The sequence below is a fragment of the Sus scrofa genome, chromosome 9 (genome assembly GCF_000003025.6).
Source record: "Sus scrofa isolate TJ Tabasco breed Duroc chromosome 9, Sscrofa11.1, whole genome shotgun sequence".
Classification (NCBI taxonomy): domain Eukaryota; kingdom Metazoa; phylum Chordata; class Mammalia; order Artiodactyla; family Suidae; genus Sus; species Sus scrofa.
In genome coordinates this window covers 32,356,325-32,378,780 of record NC_010451.4, presented here as the reverse complement: position 1 = coordinate 32,378,780, position 22,456 = coordinate 32,356,325, and the positions used below count along the sequence as shown (strand labels likewise).

Genomic DNA, 22,456 nt, shown 5'->3' with positions numbered 1-22,456 from the left:
CTATACTGAAATGATAAGGGACCATGAAGCATGGTGTGTGTGTGTGTGTGTGTGTGTGTGTGTGTGTGTGTGTGTGTGTGAGTGAGAGAGAGAGAGAGAGAGAGAGACTCTCGCCTGACTCCTGCTATCCTTCCATTTTCAGCATGTCACCTTCTCCCAAAAGGTAGGTTAGATATTCTGCTTTAGGTCTCTCATGACAACCCAACAGCTGATAACAAGGTAAGGTGCTAATTGCCTGTTTCTCCCTTTGCACAGTAAGATTTATAAAGACAGAAAGGATTCTCTTTTTCTAACCATTGTTTTTTCCAAACCTTATAGAATGCCTGGCCCTGGCATAGGAGAGACTCAATAAATACATGTTGACTTGAATGGATTTGCTGTTTTCCTCCTTTTTTATATTTTTACACTCTATGTCATAATGGTGACATTTGGGGGCTTTCTTATATCTACACCATCTGTGCTTGAAAGACACATGTTAATCTCTCTGTGAATGGCACAGAAAGATGATAGGAATTGTCAGAATCTCCACCCCAAATTAAAATGTCAAAATCTGCAAAGTGCTTGGCTTTCTAAAAGGAAAAGTTCTTGGAGTCCATTAACAAATAAATTCATCTTCCTTTGTATTATAGTTGGTCTGGAGATGATGAGGCAACATCTAACATACTTGAAGATTGCATTAGATGAGTAGCAGGTCACTGGACACACTAAAATGCCCTTAATATGATTTGTTCACAATCTTTCAATTTTATTACAGCCGAGGCAGTGACAATAGACTGGCGCACCGGCGGCAGACAGTTCTCCGTGAGAAAGGGAGAAGGCTAGCTAACCGAGGCCCAGCATACATGTTTAATGATCACTCAACAAGCCTATCTATTGAGGAGGAACGCTTTTTAGATGCAGCTGAATATGGCAACATCCCAGTGGTGAGGAAGATGTTAGAAGAATGCCTCTCACTCAATGTTAACTGTGTGGATTACATGGGCCAGAACGCCCTGCAGCTGGCTGTGGCCAACGAGCATCTGGAAATTACAGAGCTTCTCCTTAAGAAAGAAAACCTCTCTCGGGTTGGGGATGCTTTGCTTTTAGCTATTAGTAAAGGTTATGTGCGGATTGTGGAAGCCATTCTCAGTCATCCAGCTTTTGCTGAAGGCAAGCGATTAGCAACCAGCCCCAGTCAGTCTGAACTCCAGCAAGATGATTTTTATGCCTATGATGAAGATGGAACGCGGTTCTCCCATGATGTGACTCCAATCATCCTGGCTGCCCACTGCCAGGAGTTTGAAATTGTGCACACCCTCTTGCGGAAGGGTGCTCGGATTGAACGGCCTCATGACTATTTCTGCAAGTGCAGCGAATGCAACCAGAAACAGAAGCATGACTCCTTCAGCCACTCCAGATCTAGAATTAATGCCTACAAAGGCCTGGCAAGCCCAGCTTACCTGTCATTGTCTAGTGAAGATCCAGTCATGACAGCTTTGGAGCTTAGCAATGAGCTGGCAGTGCTGGCCAACATTGAGAAAGAGTTCAAGGTAGGTCTTTTTTTCCCTTTTCTTTTTAGGTCACACCTGTGGCATATGGAAGTTTCTGGTCTAGAGGTTGAAGTGGAGCTGCAGTCGAGGGCTATATCTCAGTGTCCCCAACACCAGATCAGAGCTGCATCTGCCACCTATACCACAGCTTGCGGCAATGCCAGATCCTTAACCCACTGAGCCAGGCCAGGGGTCTAAACTGCATCCTCACAGAGACTATGTTGGGTTTTAAACTTGCTGAGCCACACTGGGAACTCCCAAGGTAGGGAGGTCTTTAATAAGTCACAACCAAGATGTATTTACAGGCTTCCACCGTCTTCACACTCTGTTGGGTATCGTAGACAGTAGGCAAACTTATACGTCTTTTAACACACACTCTTTATAGTAAAAAATTGTGATCGCTATCATTTGGAGATGATCTACTGTACACTAGACATTTTACATTTTTGTCTAATCCTTATCATAACCTTGAGAAGATCTTAATTCCTTTTCAGGTGGAGAAATGGAGGTATAGAAAGGTAAGTAAGGCCCAAGATCTGTAACTGGTAAATGACAGAGCTGGGATCAGAATCCAGGGATGCTGTACTCTAGGAACCAGGTTCTTTCTCCTGTGAAACACTGTTTCTGTATTCAGGGCATGGTCAGCTATACTCACAGCTGCTGTTTAAGTCAGAAAGATGAATAAGGTAAAGGAAGTCAGTGTTTGATACATGCACAAATAAATATGGTATAAAGAGAAGTGAAACCACTAAACAGGGCTATAAGCAATGTCCTATAGCAGTCCAGAGAAAGTGGTATTTAATTCAGAGTAGGTTTCAAGGAAGTTACATGTAAGATGGTATTTCAGCCAAGATAACAGCCAAAGCAAAAGCTTATAGACTTGAAAGGAGTAGTCACTTAGAGGGGACTTTGATCAGTCTCTGAATAAAAGGCAGGTGAAAAGATACAGTGTTAGATGCTGCCATTGTCTGCATGCTTTGTGCTACATTTGGAGAGGATAAGATATCAGATGCCCAGTGCAGGGTCTCTCTCTCTCTCTCTCTCTCTCTCTCTCTCTCACACACACACACACACACACACCCCTTTAAATTCCCTCCACGGGTCACCTGACCTGTCTTATAGTGCCCATCATGTTCTACTGTACATTATTGTTATTTAGGGTGGACCTTTCTCCTTTACTCAGCCATACGCTGCTCGGAATCAGGTCTGATTCATCAAATAAAGCACTTCACAAAGATAAACAATTAGTTTTATTTTCTCTATTCTCTATGCTGTTAGAAAGTGTGTCTTTACATTTCATGCCTTGGGGGGGATCTCTCCTGTGCAGTTTCTAGGTGCTCACCTGTCACTGAAAAAACTCCAGCCTGGCATGTTTCCACCTGTCCTGGAGTCCTGTCTATCCAGGCAGGAAGGGGAAGGTAACTGGTGACTGGAACCCTCCAATGGCTCACAGGATGAAGGATGGAGGCTTTCCTCTAACTACCTGGCATTTGGGGGTGCAGGACAGCCATACCATCTCTTACAGTGCTGTCTCACTCTTTCCTACTTCTCTACTCCCGGGAATCAGTGAATCAAAGGACTCTGCTATCTTCACATTAGAGAAGTTTCTTCAAAATGTGATTAACATTTCTTAAATATTAACTTAAGGTTAATATTCAGATTTCTTTGAAGTCTGATTCAAAATTGTATTTAAATTTTATGAAATTTCACTGCTTAGGCTTCAGCATTTCTATTTCAGTTATGGCATCGTTCTTTACTCACCCCCTTCTCCAAACCACTGAAGAATATTACATTCTTTATTCGTTCATTCATTCACTCGCCTACATCTTTTGAGCCCCTGAATTGTACCAAATATATCGGGGAGAGTTGAGAATGAGGATGCAGATGAAGCACAAACACAGACATTTCAGTCAGTACTCCTGCCCTCAGTTATTTTATAATCTAGATCTGTGTGTAGGAAGTATGATATAAAGCATGACTAGTTTGGTCCTCAGAGGCAAGTGGGCCAAAGGTAAGAAGACTCACATCTAACCAGAACATGAAATTTTCATTGTCCCTTAACGACTTGCAAGATGTGAAGTTCCCTTTAGGATTTTTAGGATTTAGGGATCCAGACATTCCTTTTTTTGTTCACCACACTTTTTTTTTCTGCTCACATGTGTGAGGTATATGGATTAGGCACTTTTCCTCCATTCACGCGTGCTCTGTGTAGTTCCATTCTCTTTAGTAGTTTCCTAGAGCCTCTACTCCAGCTTACTTCTTAGTTAATGCCCTTTTCTCTGTGATGGTTTAAAAGGAAAAAAAAAGAATAAATCTTTCTTAAAACATAAATCTCTTTAATAGTATGTTACTCCTAATATCTTTAAAAAATAAGTTTCAAATTAAATTAGTTTACTATCAAGAGGGTAGCAGTTTAAAAAAAGTATGTCTCAGAATATACTTTTGTACTGCACAAGGAGAAAGGCTAGTTCTTGGCTTTTAATTTTTTTAAAGTTTTGTTGAAGTACAATTGATTTACAATGTCATTATAATTTCTTCTGTACAACACAGTGATTCGGTTATAGATGTACATATACCCATCCTTTTTTAGACTCTTTTCCCACATAGACCATCACAGAATATTGGGTAGAGTTCCCTGCGCTATACGGCAGGTCTTTTAAAAAAGTTGTTGACAAATACAAAACAAAAAGTCATAATGTTTTCTTTCCCACTAGATATGATACAGTAAAACAAAAATTTCACTCTCCAGACTAGTTTGGTCCTCAGAGGCAAGAACAGCCTCATATGAGGATGAGCCGCCATTGCTTTTGTGTGCAAACTCAGGGAAAGCACATCCTCCCACCACCGATGTGCTGTGATGCTAAACCTGTTCCCAGCATCTCACCCTCAGTATACAATAGGATGGGACCCAACAGGGCTAGAGATATTGGTGTCTTGGGTGGGATTTCTTCCTAAGCCTATTCATCTACCCTTCAAACACAACTTCTCTTTTCTTACTTTAGTTTTTTGCATTTAAGATTTATTTTTTGTTTTTTTAATTTTATTTTTACTACAGTATAGTTGATTTACAGTGTTGTGTCAATTTCTGTTGTACAGCAGAGTGACCCAGTCATATATATATATACACACACACACACACACATTATTTTTCTCATATTATCTTCCATCATATCTCCCAAGAATTTGGATAGAGTTCCCTGTGCTGTACTGTAGGACCTCACTACTTATCCATTCTAAATGTAATTGTTTGCATTTACCAACCACAAACTCGCCACCCATCCCAATTCCTCTCCCCTCCTCCTTGGCAACCACAAGTATATTCTCTGTGTTTATAAGTGTATTTCTGTTTTGTAGATAGGTTCAATTGAGCCATATTTTAGATCCCATATATACCTGATTTTATATGGTCTTTTTTATATATGTTTTTTATATATTTCTATTATGTGATTTTTATTTATACCTTAATTTTTTTCTTACTTCATTTAGTATGAGAATCTCTAGTTGCATCCATGTTGATACAAATGATATTATTTTGTTCATTTTTATGACTGAGTCGTATTCCATTGCATATATATACCACAGCTTCTTAATCCATTCATCTGTCAATGAGCGTTTAGGTTGTTTCTATGTCTTGGCTATTGTGAATAGCGCTGTGATAAACAAGGGGTGCATGTATCTTTTTGAATGAAGGTTTTGTCTGGATATATGCCTGGGAGTGTAATTGCTGAGTGATATGTTAGTTCTACATTTAGTTTTCTGCAGAACTTTCATACTGTTTTTCATAGCAGTGGTACCAGTTTATATTCTTAGAAGAGTACAGTTGGTCCTTCAACAACATGGGTTTGAAGTGTGCAGGTTCACTTATATATAGTTTATTTTCACTAAATGTTGACTATAGCACTATATGGTCCCAGGTTGGTTGAATCCATAGTTACAGAACTGCAGATACCGAGGGCCCACTGGAGAGTTACATGCTGATTTTCAGCTACACAGAGGATCAGCACCTCAAACCTCTACATTGTTCAAGAGTCAAGTGTATATGATCATGTAGGAAATAATAATATAAAAATTAAGGAAATTTTTAAATTAATTTCTAAGTTTGCCACAAAAAAATAAACACTGATACTGCAAACACACCAGCACATATCCTTCACGTCCTATTTTTAGGAGTCAAGCCTCTTAGAGTCTCAGGAAACAAAGATTAGAGGCTGGACCAGCTGAGGCCTGGGCTGCCTCACAGGGACCTGAGAGATTGTATTGGCCACAAGCAATCCTCTCTGCTCATGGTCTTCAAATTCTTTTGCTTACTTTTCACCTGAAAGACATTTGAAAATTTCTGCGCTCATTTGCACATTTTAAAATTAACATCTAGAATTTTTACTTTTAGGTTGAAATGTTTTTAAGAGAGATAATTTCTGCATGATGTAAATATTATCATCTAAAAGTAAAATTCTTACATTGCTCCTTCAAATGTATCTGCGGGCCTCTAAGTACTATGATTCTATGCTCCCCATCACCTATTTTAAAAATAAGTGAACAACCTCCTCTTTTAACATTAAGAATAGCTACATCTTTCTTTTTCTCCTTGAACTTGTGTTTCCATTCCGGATTCCTCCACAAAAGTGATTCCTAATATAAGAGCTTTTTATTGAATATATCTTATAAATCACCCTATTACATATGTATTATATATAATATATATTATATGATGTATTTGTAACATATGCATATACATGCATATGTGAAATCCTAGAATTTATTTTACTTCCTGTAATTGTCTATTTTGGTATTCAAAATATTCTGGAAAGAGTTACCATTGCATTTATTAGCAGTATATTTGTTTAAAATTACATAAAAGTGAACATAATTTTTCAAAATAACAAATATATATGAATTTTGAAAAATAAATTTTAAATGTATGACACAGTTCTTATTGGAAATGAATTTTTAGCGGAATTAATCATGTTCATGCTTTTATTATGCATTTAGTGAAAGAAAAAGTTATAGCCTGGTAAAAATAATAGCAGCCAGCATATTATTTATTTAATTTTTGGTAAGATATATAAATTATTAAAAAATTTATGGAACAAATTTAAAAGACAGTTGATTATAGTTGGAATGTTTCCTGATGAGATTTGATAACTGCCTTAATAAATTACCCACATTTAATCTGAAAGAAAACACATTAAAATTTTTATCCATGTGTTTTAGCCAATATCCTAGAAAAAGTGTGAGTCCTAGAAACCATTCCAAGTCACATTAGAAAGAATAATCCTCACTAACCTTTTCTGCCTTGCCCATTCAAGATGTCTTTCTTTTGAGCTAATAATACATCCAAAAGGTGAGTATTAAGAATAATTTAAAAGAATTTCTTGCATTTAAATATATGAAAAAGTGATTTGGAATAATTCATAAAACTCAAAAATAGTACATTTCCTCCTTCCCCTTTGCTCTGGACCCCTGCCCTATGCTTCTGCAGGCTGCTTAGCAGACAAGTGACACCATTATCACCATGCTAAGGTCTGATAGCAGTCATACTGCCTTTCTGTAACAAAAACCAATTTTTATCTCAGTTGGTTTCTTAGAATATAATTGTTTTTCGAACAATGCCAGGAAATTTTGAACATCTTGAATGTCAGAACATAGAAAAAGTTTGAAAACAGACACAGGAGAGAATCCTACCCTTTCTCAAAGCCAATGGCAGAGGCATCTGGTGTTTAGCTACCAACCCTGAGGAGGACATGAAGGATCTGGAAAAACTTCAGAAAGGCTACTACTTATCCCCATCTCAAGCATGTACCAAACAATAAGAATTCCCTTGTAGTGAGTTATACTCTAACTATATGATATAGCAGCATTTACATCCTTCATAATTAGGAGAAATTAGCAAAAGGCCAGCAAATAAAGACCCCTTCAAGAGCATCGTTGTTTAGTAGCAGAGCAAGAGTTCAAAGGTATGTTTTATACCCAGTCATGTTCCTTTCTCATCATCATTCAACAAAAGTTTTGATTACCTACTGTGTGCCACACGTTGTGCTTGGATGTGAGGATTCAAAGGTGAGCAAGATACAGTCCTGTTCTGAAGGGTATTTGAGTCTATTCAAGAGAGGCAGATGCATAAACAAATGCAGTAAAGTGTATGAGTCTGTTTGTTCCTGCCTTTGAATTTCCTATCAGTTTAAATAGATGGGCAGAGAAAAAGCTATTCTGGCAAAAATTTTCCATCTAAGTAAGGCAAGTCAGCAGTTGGGGAGGGAAGTTACATGCAGCAGTTTGCATGCTGAGAGGCCTTAGCCCCTGAAGTGCCTGTTTACCTTCATCATTGCTTTTCAAGGTTCCTAGCTGCCATGGGACCTGAGAATTTCTATGCACAGGGAAGAATAAAAACTGGTTATCAAACAGTGCATTAGGTTAAATCAATAGCCACTGCTGTGACAACCATTAACGCAAAAGTCAGTAGCATGGATGTATCTTGAAAAATGTTTGTTTTTAATTCCTGTTTGAAATTGTGTCTCACCCCTTTTTACCTTTTCTTTAGATACTGTATGATTACCTTTTATGTCCCTCACAACCCCACATAGTAGGTGTCATATAAATGCTTGTTAATCATCCTCACATTGGCTATGACAGGGCTCAGGGCTCATCATGCCATTTAGTGACAGTTATTCTGAAGAGCAGGAAAGTCCTAGAGTTAGTCATAGTCCCAAGAAGCATGACTGGTTAAGTCGACCTCTAGATAATGATATTCCATACTTTTTTCTCTTCAAGTACAATCTCATGTTACAAAATTGGCCGCCTCAGTGAGAGAGAGGTATTTATTACAGCACTGGTTGCTGGATATTTGTTGAATGAATGAAGGAAGGAATAATTGTTTTATTTTCCATACATTTAAGTAATACCCAGTGTTGATGCAAAACTAATAAACTATACACATTAGGAATCAAAAAGAATTTTATTTGAACCAAATTGAGGATTATAGCCTGGAAGACAGCCTGTCAGATTATTCTGAGGAACTGCTCTGGAACTGCATGATTTTCAGCACTGTTTTATATCTTGTCAGAATGAAGAACATTAGACAAGTAAGGGATATAGTCCTTCAAGTTCAAAAAAAAAAAAAAAAAGATTAGCATGTGCACAGGGAGTCAGTGTGGTCTTGGCATCCGGGAAGGGAGTCTTATCATTGAAAGAGTACCAGCATTGGCATCCCAGGAAGAGAGGCATTAAATATGTATTTTTAACATGGACATTCTTTACTTATGGTCAACGCAGCCTTTTCTCTTTATTTTTTGTCTTTTAATGACCACACCTGCAGCATATGGAAGTTCCCTAGCCAGTAGACAAATTGGAGCAAATGCAACCTTTACCGCAGCTTGCGGCAATGCCAGATCCTTAACCCACTGAGCGAGGCCAGGAATTGAACCCACATCTTTATGAAGACAACATTAGGTCCTTAACCTACTGAGCCACAACAGGAACTCCCCTTTTCTTAATAATTAACACAGATGTACAGTGTATGTTTGACAGGTCATAAGCAGGCTATTCTAGTTAGCATAAAATTCAAGTTAACTCATGTATAAGCCAGAATGACTTACCCGTACCTCACTGTGTTTAAATATATTTTATCACCAGGAATCTCATCATGGCTTTATATTTTTAGCACAATTTTGTGCCAAGGTACTGAGAATACTTGGGTGTTATGGAACAGTGAAAAGAACAATAATAATAATAACAGCAGTAATAATTACCATTGATTCAACACAACCCTGGGCCAAGAAATTGGCTCTGTTGTGTTACATAAACTTCATATCAAACCTAGGAAGTAGGTACTTATAGTATCCCCATCTTACACATGAGAATTTTGAGGGTTTAGGGGATTAAGTAAGTCATGCAGCTAGTAAGTGGCTGCGCCTAGTTTCAAATCCAGATCTGCCCTTCTCCAAAGCCCACAGGGCTGATAAGTGAGAATTAAGGCATGCATTCCCCCTCCCTCCTCTTGAATTCTAGGAGGCAAACTTTATTCTTTTTATAGAGCCATTAAATTCTTTATATTGGAGTTCCCGTCGTGGCGCAGTGGTTAACGAATCCGACTAGGAACCATGAGGTTGCGGGTTCAATTCCTGGCCTCGCTCAGTGGGTTAACGATCTGGCGTTGCCGTGAGCTGTGGTGTAGGTTGCAGACGCGGCTCGGATCCCGCGTTGCTGTGGCTCTGGCGTAGGCCAGTGGCTACAGCTCCAATTCAACCCCTAGCCTGGGAACCTCCATATGCCGTGGGAGCGGCACAAGAAATAGCAACAACAACAACAACAAAAAGACAAAAAAAAAAATTCTTTATATTGAGCAGTACACACTGCTACCAGCTTCACATCATTCACAGGCTGGGCTTCGATCAGAAGGACTTGGGCCCCTTCTATTATGTAAAATCCAAATAAGATGACCCTTTGAAAGGATAATTTTAACAGGGTCTTTTAAAATTTTTTTAATAATGATTTTTATTTTTTCCATTATAGCTGGTTTACAGTGTTCTGTCAATTTTCTAAGGAGGAGGAAGAGGGAGTGGGATGGACTGGGAGTTTGAGGTTAACAGGGTCTTTTTATTTCTTATAATCTTTAAACTTTGTTCTATTAACCCACTAATCAGTCATCTCTTTATAACTCAAAGGTTAATAGGCAAGCACCCACTTCTACTTAACTAATGTATGGTATGTGTGTGTGAGCCAAGGGCAGAATTAAATCAACCCACGAGCTTCAATTTTTCTTTCGAAAAGCCACAGTGCTACATCTGGCTAATGAACTACTGCCACCATCTCATTTTAAGTGAGTTTACACTTGAGAGAACTTAAAATGTGAAAATATTTGTAAATGGATTCCCAAGTTGGAAAAAAAAGCATGCATTTCCAAAAGCAGGGTCTTATTTTGAATGGGTTTTGGTTTGTTAGTTTGTTTTGTTTTGCTTAGAATATGTCTTGAGAATTAGCAGTGAATTGGAAATAATTTTTAAGTCATGGTATTAAACAGCACAGAGCTCCTATACTTTTACTTTTTCAGTCCATGTAGTCTCAACTAAAAAGTCTTAACCCTACACTTGAAGCATAATACTCTCCTTTGAAATATCTACTTTAATCTGGAAATTGGAATTCTAAAGAGTATTGGGTTTGAGTCTAACATTATTTTGTCTCCAGAAGGACTATAAACATCTACAGACAAGAGAGGCTAGGTGCATTAAATTTCGTCATAGCTCCATGGGTTCTTACAAATGTCAAGAAACAGCCTGTTTTCAGATCCTGCGTTTGATGTTAAAAGTAGTTATGTTTTATCAAATGCTTGCTAAATGCTTACCCCAATGCTGTGTGCTTTGCATGTATGATTTCTCTAACACTTATTTAATCTCACCAAGCCTCAGTTTTGTCATACGTAAAATGAGAATAATAATAGCACCTACCTTGTATAGAGTGATTTTAATTTACCTGAACTCATATGAATAAATAATGGAAGAGCTGGGATCTGATTACAGGTATATATAACACTAAAAGCCCAAGCTCCTGCCCACTTTACTAGAGAATAGTGGGCATTGACAATATATGCCCACACCACATATACTGTGGACATTGACATTTATTTCCACACCACAGAGTTCTTCCCCAGGACCTTGATTGACTGTTTCATGAAGGGGGTAAAGCTACTTCTTTGTGACTCTGACTATCCACTATCTGACTGGATACCTGTTTAGAAGTAGTTTGAGCCATAGAACCTGTTTGAACCTACGGTTAACAAAGCCTAGCATGGTAAGAAGTTACTAAACTGTATTAAAAGGTCACTTGGCATGATTTACAGGGAGGAGCCCAAGTAGGTGCTTTGCACACACCCAGGATGAAGCTATTTTCCATGTAGACTCCCCCAAATATTAACTTACTGACTCACATCCAAAGCCTCTCATATTTGCCCATATCTTCCTCTCTTGATCACTGCAAGGGATCTTTTCATCCCAGAACACATCGATGCCATCAAGATGGAGGAGGAGACAATTCTGAATCTGCAAAGCTTTCTTTAAGAGTAAATTCCCTCCACCACTGAAGCCGTAACCTCAGGGGACCTTAGTTTTCTGATATGCAAAATGGGATGAGTATTTGCCTGGCTTGCCTCCCAGTTCTTAAAAGATCAAAACAGAAAAGCATTCTACAGATGCTTAGAACAAAACAGGGTTAGGTTTAAAGACTCATTTTAACACTTTGTGGCTGCATGATCTTGGATACATTAACCAGAGTGATTGAGATGACTGTGAAGATTAAATGAGATAATATGATCCACTTCCAAAGCAACAAGTCCTAGCTAACAGGTTTTCTTTATTACCATAGGTTACAAATGACCATATTCCAATTTAAGAGAATAAAGAGGAAGGGAATATTAGAAACACTTGAATGAAGATATGAATACCTGGTATATGTAAAATTTGAAATGAGTTTTTCGTGTTTAAATAAGATTTGTACTCTCTACATTCTCACAAAATACTATTTGGTCATCAGCAATAAATTACAGTGAAAGTATTTTCATTAAGCTTTCTTTTCTCCAAAGAGAAGAATCTCAATTTGCAGACTTCATATATTAGATCTCATCTTTTGACCCTTTGTTTGTCACATAAAGTGCTGCAATAACAGTTTAATGAATAGATATGTGGTATATGTTTACTTTTATCTGGAATCTGTCCAAATAGTCTGTTTCTCACGTTTACCAACATGTTTTGCAAAGTCTTCCAGAGACCTAGCAAATACATATTATGTGCCTAGCTGATGAGGTTACGAACATAAGAGGTATGATGTTTGCAAAATATCATACCTCTTGCTTACTTTATATTTCTTGACTTGCTTACTTTATATTTCTCTTTGAATCAATAGGTGAGTTTGGCAAGTACAGTACTTTGTGATAACTTTGCTTATGTTTTAGACACATTTTAGGATATAAGGAATATCTTTATAGTTCTAAGATATTTCAGAGACCACTCAGCAAACATCAATTGAAGCATATAAAAAAACCCAGTAAACCTAGGAGTTCCCATTGTGTCTCAGCAGAAATGAACCCAACTAGGATCCATGAGGATGCAGGTTCAATCCCTGGCCTCTCTCAGTGGGTTAAGAATCTGGCATTGCCATGAGCTGTAGTATAGGTTGCAGAGGCGGTTTGGATCTAGCATTGCTGTGGCTGTGGTGTAGGCCAGCAGCCACAGCTCCTATTTGACCCCTAGCCTGAGAACTTCATATGCCACAGGTGCAGCCCTAAAAAAGGCAAAAAATTGAAAATAAAATAATATAAAAAACCCCAGTAAACTTAAAACGGAGTGTTTCTTTGGGTTTTCTCTACCGACCATTAAGTCACTCATAAGTTCTGCAGCGTAACATAGTGAAATGTGCTACTTCTACATTATTGTTTTTGCTTTGCTTTGTCTCTCCTAGAATGACTACAAAAAACTATCAATGCAGTGCAAAGATTTTGTGGTTGGACTCCTTGATCTGTGCAGAAATACCGAAGAAGTAGAGGCCATTCTGAATGGGGATGTTGAAGTACACCACAGCGGAGATCACGGTCGTCCCAATCTCAGCCGTTTAAAACTTGCCATTAAATATGAAGTGAAAAAAGTAAGGTCAGGCATGAAGCCCCTTTTACATTATTTCCATTTTTTTTTATTGGTGCTAAATAAGGATGAGAATTGGCATAATTAGATTGAACTAGGTTTTCTAATTAAGTGCCCTAAGCAGGTTCTCTAATGAATCCTAAGACACTGGTTGCGAGGTATTTAACCTACATGAGATGCACATCTTTAAAATCTAGACTTGTTTATGCAGTGATTGCCATTTTCCTTTACTTAACTAATGATATAAAGAAATGATATTGTGTGTTCAAACTATATGCCGTTTGTTATGGGGTAGGAACATCGTTATTTAACTCCCTTTTCCCATTTGTTAATATGTTCCAATTCCAGACCAGTGCCTTCAGTTCCTTCTTTAGTGCATTTGAATCTCCTGCATCTTTATTTGTAGCATATTTTTAGTCTCTGTCCTCATGCAGTAACCCCTGTCCTTGACTACTTTCTTAGGTTAAGTAATACATCTTAAAAACAACAAAGTTTTTAAAGATAGGTTTTATAATAAAACTAATATAGTCTTATGGTAAGAGTAGTTAATCAGAATTATATTTTTCTTCATAAGTTTGTATCTTGGGCATCTTCACATATCAGTAAATAAATTAATAGCCACTTCATCTTTTCAAAGGGTGCCTATCATTATGCTCATTTAAATTGTTAGGTTCATTTAATCAGTTTATTATTTAAGGATGTTTATCATTTCCTTTAGGTTTTTGTTATTTCAAAACATTTGCTGAGGGATTCCCTTCGTGGCACAGCAGAGACGAATCTGACTAGTATCCATGAGGATATGGGTTCGATCCCTGGCTTTGCTCAGTGGGTTGGGCATCTGGCATTATCATGAGCTGTGGTGTAGGTCACAGATGCGGCTCGACTCCTGCTTTGCTGGCTGTGGCTGTGGCTGGCAGCTGTAGCTCCAATTTGACCCCTAGCCTGGGAACCTCTATATGCCGTGTGTGCAGCCCTAAAAAGCCCCCCCCCAAAAAAAATTCTGAATTTTCCTTCAGAAAAGGTGCATCAATTTACACACATGCCAGCAGTGTATGAGAGGGCTTATTTCTTCCTTTCACAATGAGTGTTAAAATCTTACTCCTAGAAGACAAGCATTGTATCTTGTTTTAATTATCTTTGTGGTTAACCATTCTTAAGAATCATTTGTAGTTCCTTTCTGCCCTTTGTCTAAAATTTTAATATTCTTTGCCAATTGTTATTTGAGGTCACTGTTTTTTATATACTAAATAATGCTCTTAGTCATATGTAGGGTTCATTTGTAAGACATAAATATGTGAGAATAAAAAATTCTGCAGAATAAAAATTGAAATTTAATTGTAAAGTTTCCTTAGTTGAAAGAGGTTATGAATAAAAAAGATAATATCAGTGGAATAGAGTAGTTAGTTAGGAAACAGACCTGTAGACAAATGGGAAGTTAGTATAAAATAAGTTTAGCATTTTAGGTCAGGGCAGAAAAGGTTATCTATTTTTTAAAAATGTATTTAGACCTGGACTAGTGGTATCTTTTTGTTTGTTTGTTTGTTTGTTTGTTTGTTTTGGTGGGCCCTCAGCATAAGGAAGTTCCTGGGCCACAGCAATGACCAAGCTGCTGCAGTGACAACCCCGGATCCCTAACCCACTGAGCCACAGAGGAACTCCTAGGACCTTTATATCACTTCTAGATGAAAAAGAATACATCGTAAAAGTCCCTTTGTAAAAGATGGATAATTCTTTTTATAATATTCAATTCCCCAAATTTGTCTATGCTTTGAAAGAAAGCCCATTAGTCATAAAGGAAAAGTTGGATAAAATGAAATCTTCTAATGTATATAATGCATATTAGAACCCCTTGCCATCTTGCTGGATGCCCATCATTTCAATATCTTACACTTGTTCTTTAATTCTAACAATATTTTTTTCATGGGAAAGAGCAGAACAAAACATGAGAACACAGGAAATGAGTTTATGCTGGGTCTTTTTTTAATCATGCTGTTAAATGTTTTGTCACTGCCCTGCCAGTTTGTAGCTCACCCCAACTGTCAACAGCAGCTTCTCTCCATATGGTATGAGAACCTTTCCGGTTTGCGGCAGCAGACCATGGCAGTCAAGTTCCTTGTGGTCCTCGCCGTTGCCATCGGACTGCCCTTCCTGGCTCTCATTTACTGGTTTGCTCCATGCAGCAAGGTATGTCTGTGAAGCCTGGACCTCAAATAACATCCTAAAAGAACATGTTTCCTTTTGTTATTTTTCCTCTGGCAAAATCCAAGATGACAGATTTTATTTTGCGTTTATTTCAGCTAATATGACCAGGGAAACCTTAATATAAATAAAGGATAATTGTGTAAATACTAATAGAATGCTTGTCTCAGTGAAGAATATTTATTTTGGGGACAGAGTTCCTTGTAACCTGACAGTAAAATAGCCTGATTTCCGCCCCCCCCCCATATCTATCTGCCCAGACATTGGTGAAATTAACTTGTTCAAACAGACCTAGGCTTTCATTAGTGAGACAGAACAAGTTGGGAAAATGGTGTCATGCCATTCTGTTAACAGGCATAGAAATTTGTCTGCCCTTCATTGCCAACAATCTTACTCCTCATGTTTTTGAAGCCACATTTCTGGAACTGTTTAAGTTTCAACTCAGAGTCAGACTGAAATAATTCTAAAGCTATGTGGCTAGAATGTCTGCTGGACCATCTATTTATGTGCCCTGTAGATAGGCCAGTTGAATCACTTGCTGTTTACATGGGCGTGACTCATTTTCAGACATTTGTAACATTTAGGTGCAAACACATATATCACGATGACTGACATATTTTCTTCTTATTACTTAGTCACATATTTGGTGCTTTGACCTTATAGGAATGTTTCTAAATGACTTTTGGTAGAAGCTGATGCAAAGCTCTTTTTACATAGTGGGAACTTCATAATTACTTTCAGTGGTGATGATGGAACTGCTGGAAACTGGGTATTTTCTCATGAGGGTGAAATCGATCATCATATATATTTTCCCTTAAATATATAAGGCCAAACGTGACTCTTATAAATAAAATATAAAGGATGAAAATGAAATGCAAATAGTGAGATTTACTTGAATTAGAAATTCATAGCATGGATTGTCTTCTAGTAAGTTAGAAGTTTTCTTTCTTTTTTCATAGGAATGACAGATTTCACTTCAAAAAAAAAAAAATTCTCCTTAACTAGAACATAGGCTCCGTCTATATGTGCAGCCTCTGTTCTGCTTCTACTCACATTTCCTGGGTCTTCTGAGGTGTAGGCTGGATTAGAAGTAGGGGAGGGGAGTTTTAGAATTATCCCTGTGATTACTCTGTGATCAGTTAAATTCATGTCTTTTCAAAAGTGGGTAATTGTGGGTAAATATCCCTCCCCATATCCAGTGGATTCAAAATATAATGCCTTCTGGGTGTTTGGTGTATTGACAGACTATTTTTGGCAGTCCTTAGAGTTGCACATTTCTTAAATTTTGATTCAATTCTAATTAACCTGATTTCCTTCACTATTTCTTCTTCCCTGGCCATGTTTCTTTCTGGCATCTGTTTTCCATCCTCGTTTATGAACACTGAGGCAAATAATCAAATTAAAAGGACACTGTCAAGGTATTTTTTTTCTCATATCTAAAATCTATTTTACTGACTGTTATTTAGTGTTTGAAGCATGATGATAAAATCTCTTTTACATTTTTTCCCTTTAGTAATATGTATAGGTAAATATTATTTACAGTTTACAGAACTGATTTTTTTTTAATGGGGGGAGGTTGCTCAAGCTATATTGATGCTTTTATTTAAAATGCTATTTTTTAAAAAATTCAAAGAATCCATGAAAATTAAGCCAGATCAAATTGCAGGTTACACACCTTGACAGAGTCCCTGTTTCTGTTTAAAGTTTGGTTTCCTTTCCGCAAGTCTGTTCTTTTCTTTAAGAAATTCTCTGTCCTTACGTGTTCTCTTTTTCCACCATAACCCAAATAGGTTTTATGCTCATTACAATAAAACTGGTCATGCCATGATTTCAAATCATTTTGGCTTAAGCTAACTTCAGCCTTTTCTGTTACTATTGGAATTTGATAGATAGTTGATCATCAATAAATACTTAAAAGAGTATGATAACAATATTTAAAGACAGGTATTTCAGTGCTCACCTTCAGTCATTTTCCAGGTAGATTAGTTGTTCACCTTGTTCCATTGGGAAGTCCCCTTCTTTATAGTTATTTTTTGGAAGTTTGCTTACATCACAGAATATGTAGATGACAAATTTTACTAAAACGAATAACTCACTTCCACTCCTAAAGTCCATTGAGTGGTACCAGGTTCTCCTTTAGTTTAAAGAGAAACACAAGGAGTTCCGATGTGGCTCAGCAGAAACAAACCCATCTAATATCTCTGAGAATGTGGGTTCAATCCCTGGCCTCACTCAGTGGGTTAAAGATCTGGAATTGCTGTGAGCTGTGGTGTAGGCAGCAGCTGCAGCTCTGATTCGACCCCTAGCCTGGGAACTTCCATACGCCACATGTGCGGCCCTTAAAAAGAGAGAGAGAGAGAGAGAAACAGGAAATAGGAGATGTGAATATTCGAACACAGACACCATCTTAGTTTCCTCTCAGCCAACTTTGTGTTTGTTTTCTGTTATGTGTTTATTTTTCTTTAAACCAGAACATTTAGTAAGCAACAAGCATGCCTGATTTGATTCTCTTCTCTCCCTTCTGAATAAAAGGAAGGAGTCATAAGGACCAGTAACCCAGTGAAGAAGGGAGGTGAGCCAGGTCAGGTGTGAGGCGCAGAGCAGACTCCATGACTTGACAGCTGAATGTTGGCTTCAGATGCATCCAGAGAGTTAAACTCAAGTTTGAGTCTCAGATGCGGAGCCCACTCTAATGTGGGCAACTTTATTCTCACCCCATTTTTTTTTTTGTCCCCAGCCCTTTCTTTTCTTCTTCTCCTATTTTAATTTTCATTCTCTTGAGTTTTTGATAATTTTGTATTTCGAAAGCTGTCTCTGATGCTCCCTGGACAAGGCAGGGAATATATAATTTTAACATGGATTTCACTACTAACAATCGATGTCCCAATCCCAGTGTTCCACAACAGTCAGATAAATTGCGAATTTAAAAAAATTGGTTTAAGTTTTATAATAAATAGCTTTGCTTACCAGGAAGATATTTAAATTTGCAATAAATGATTAAATAAATCTTACACTCACAATTAAATATCATATAAAACATGATTAAATAGTCATGGTTATGATAAATCATAAAACAATATAGAATTAAAATTTTATATATGACATAATGAAAAAATACTCATTTATACTCATTTTTTAACAGTCCATATTTTAAAAAAAACATAGCTAAGCCCAATAGGCAAAAAAATCAAATCTACTTTCTCTGCCATTTGTTTTAACTTTATTTAAAAGTTAAAGTTTTAACTTCTATTTAAACAAGGCCTTAAAAAACACAAAAAATACTCTGACTCAATATAATATCATATTTATAGAAGATGGTTTTTAGACTTGACTTTTTACAGCAAATTTTAACAAAATAACTTTGCATTGGCTCTGCACTTTAAATGTATGAATCCATTGCTTAAAACTAGATAAACTGAGCGATTGAGCTAGAGAAAGACACACGCACACACCTGTTGATATTTTGCCTGGGCTACGATTCAAAATATCAAGAGAGAAGGGACTAAACTACGTGATTGATTCTAGCTCTAACTTTTATGATTTTGAAAACCATATAGACGGATAAAGTTTATAGGAACAGAGACCACTGACTACCTTCCTTCCATTATAGCATTTAGCTTTTTAAAATCTTAGAAACTTTTTTCCCGCTAAGAATTTACATATGTTACCTTATGAGAAAATATAAAATTGTTTTGTAAACCAAATAGAAACATTAAACCTGAAACAAGTATGTCTGGGTTCATATTCCAGCTCTACCCCTTATGAGCTGTGTGACCTTTAAGCAAGTCTCTGGACCTCATTTCCTCAGTTTCTTTATCCATAAAAGATGGGCATTTTGGAAGCACCTTCCCCATTGGGTTGTTGTAATGATTATATGAAATTAACAAGGTAAAGCATTTAAAACAGTACTTGGCACATACAAGTCCAGGCTAAATATTGGTGGTATCACTATAAATTTATATATTTTTATTATAAAAACTCAGTTGAAAAGCTAGTGAAAGCTATGGCCTTTTTCTAAGAAAAAATTCTTGCACACACGCGTTGAATTTTGTTTACCATTCCAGAGAATGCACAGAGACACATGCTGGGTACATACCATTCTTCCACCCTACCTAGAATTTGTGCATTTCAGACGGAAATGAATCCTGTACTCCAGACGGACAAGAGCATTTATTGTCTCCATATTCATATGAAGAATCTGATTTTCACATAATTTCGGAAATTCACTCATTGCCACTCAGCTAATGAAGGAACAAAACTGGAACCTGAACTTAAAATGTTGGGCTTTCAATCAAATGTCGTTCCAGGACATCTTTCCAATACAGTGATGCGAACTGCCCTGCTGTCCTCTCCTCGGCTGGGAGTTCTCTTCTTATTACACCTGACTTTTACTCCATGTACAACATCACCAACATAGCAACGGCACTTGAAGCCTGACTTGCACCCTTGTCAGGGAAATACACATGAGGACAACAGACAAGGCAAATGCCAACCAAAGGTGTATACATTGGAAAGTAGATACAGTTTAATATTTTCATTGCTGTTTCCTCAATACTTCAGGTCTAAATTTGTTCGCTTTTTCTGAGTAAACTTGATCCTATGCTCTGTCTTTTGTCATTATCCTATTAAACTATTATTTTGTATATTAATATTTTAAGAACTTAAATATCATTTAATAGAAAAGTTAATTTATTTAATTATCAATCCAGAATAACAACATATTAATATAAGAAAGGGAATGTGTGTGTGTATGACTTGGTCACTTTGCTGTACAGGAGAAATTGGCACAACATTGTAAATCAACTATAATGAAAAGAAAAGAGTATCAGCTTATGTAAATGAGAAATGTGATGAACATTTTATGCCAGCATAAAGAATTATTATCCTGTTATTAATTATACAATGTATGTAATTATCTTAGGAGAACACTGGACTGCATAGCTGTTTATTCTTGTGTATACACATGTATGTTTTGCAAACCATACAAAACAAACCTAAGGGTTTCTTTTGATGTGTGTTGTGGCAGATGGGGAAGATAATGCGTGGACCATTCATGAAGTTTGTAGCACACGCCGCCTCCTTCACCATTTTTCTGGGACTGCTAGTCATGAATGCAGCTGACAGATTTGAAGGCACCAAACTCCTTCCTAATGAAACCAGCACAGATAATGCAAAACAGCTGTTCAGGATGAAAACATCCTGCTTCTCTTGGATGGAGATGCTCATTATATCCTGGGTAATAGGTAAAGACTGATTTTCTGTCATCATTTATTTTTGCAGCCTTAGCAGTAGGACTGAATGACACTGATTCCCTCACACATCAGTTATATAAATGTATACAGCATGGCACAGTGCTCTACACAGCTTGATTTTGTATGTGTGTGTTTTTAAAGCACAGTCATCTTGGGTTCATTATTAGTGCCACAGTCTCCTTACACGCCCTGGTTCTTTTTAGATTTACAAGAAAAACTCAGGAAGAGAATGAACAGGAGAGTATTAATCAACTCTACTAGGGATGAAAAACTGCCCTCATATTTTGGGGGAGCTGTGACTTCAACTTTAAAAACAATCACATGATTTCACGTTGAGATTTAATAGGAGCTGAAGGTAGTAGACACACACATTCATTGAACATTTGTTATGTGCCCAGAACTACTCAAAGCAATCTCTTTGTGCCTTAGTGTTCTAATTGTTAATATAATAAAAACATCTGTACTACAGCATTAATGTGAGATTAAGTAATTTGCTTTACATCTCCCAAATGGTAAGTGAAACCAATGGAATGCAGTCTTAATTACTATGCTATTTGTCTTTAGAATCAGTCATCCACATGGCTTGTCATTAAGTATAATATAAATGAAATAGATGTTGAAATTAGAAATCTATGAATGAATAAATAATGTAACTATTGGTTGCATAACCTAATAGTTACCCAACAAAGTGCCCTTGTTAGGTAGTAAGGATACTGAAATGAATGAAATGCAGTCGTTATAGTCAAGGAAGTTAAGTCTCGGGAGAGTAGGTCAATAAGTAAATCAATAAATGAGTTCCCGCTGTGGTGTAGCAAGTTAATGATCCGCTTGGCTCTGTGGAGGCACCGGTTCCTCCATGCCTGGGTGTAGTGGGCTGAGGATCCAGCGTTGCTGCAGCTGTGGTGTAGGTCACAGCTGAGGCTCAGATTCAGTCTCTAGCCTGGGAACTTCTATATGCCATGGATGTGGCTGAAAAGAAAAAAATAAAGGAGTGTGGAAAATAATCTTCATATTAAAAAAGGTAAATCAATAAAACCTATGTGCCAAATACTGTAATTGAAGGTTATGAACATACACAGATTAAGTGTCTAAATCTGAATGAGGAAGGGCAGAGGAGGCCTCCTGGACAGTATGTTCAGTCTGAGACTTTGAAGATAAAGAAATGTTAAACCCACCTAGTGTTTAGGGGGGAGTAAGAACACTGCAGAGCATGGATGCAGAATGTTGGACACAAAGATATGAAACTACGTCAACACCTGCAAAATTATGAGTTAGGCCCAGCCTGAGCACAGGTTCATTTGTGGATGTGGGTGGTGAGAGATAAGGGTGGTGACATGGCCAGAAGATAATTTTCATCTGTTGTTGATATGATCCATCACATTTTACAAAGGTCACGGTGGGAGTTCCTGTCATGGCTCCGTGGAAATGAATCTCACTAGCATCCATGAGAACACAGGTTCGATCCCTGGCCTCACTCAGTGGGTTAAGGATCCGGCACTGCAGTGAGCTTTGGCGTAGGTCGCAGACACAGCTTGGATCTGGTGTTGCTGTGATTGAGGTGTAGGCTGGCAGCTACAGCTCCAATTTGACCCCTAGCCCGGGCACTCCATATGCTGCAGGTGTGGCCCTGAAAAATAAGAAATAAATTACATTTCACTCTGAATTTTTGATTTAAAATAAGAGCTATCATTTGGACATTGCCTTTATCTCAAGCTGCAAGCCTATATGCTAGTCGTTTTTTTATATGTATATATATGTTAGTATGTGTAAAGTATATAACACAGCACTTGGAACATAGGACATGTTTAACAAATTTCAGATAATTATTATTATGACACTCTTCATTAAGAGT

At 37.4% G+C, this 22,456-nt stretch overlaps 1 protein-coding gene across 3 annotated transcripts in view; it reads left to right on the top strand.

Annotated features, from left to right (window-relative positions):
* The window catches only part of TRPC6 (transient receptor potential cation channel subfamily C member 6), a 106,417-nt gene that overhangs the window by 60,404 nt on the left and 23,557 nt on the right, over positions 1-22,456 (top strand). For all 3 annotated transcript variants that reach the window (XM_003357256.5, XM_021062700.1, XM_021062701.1), the window contains 4 exons: positions 755-1,529; positions 12,975-13,157; positions 15,173-15,337; positions 20,379-20,595. In XM_003357256.5, the coding sequence (XP_003357304.3) occupies positions 755-1,529; positions 12,975-13,157; positions 15,173-15,337; positions 20,379-20,595 (1,340 nt within the window). The remainder of the gene's footprint in view (positions 1-754; positions 1,530-12,974; positions 13,158-15,172; positions 15,338-20,378; positions 20,596-22,456) is intronic.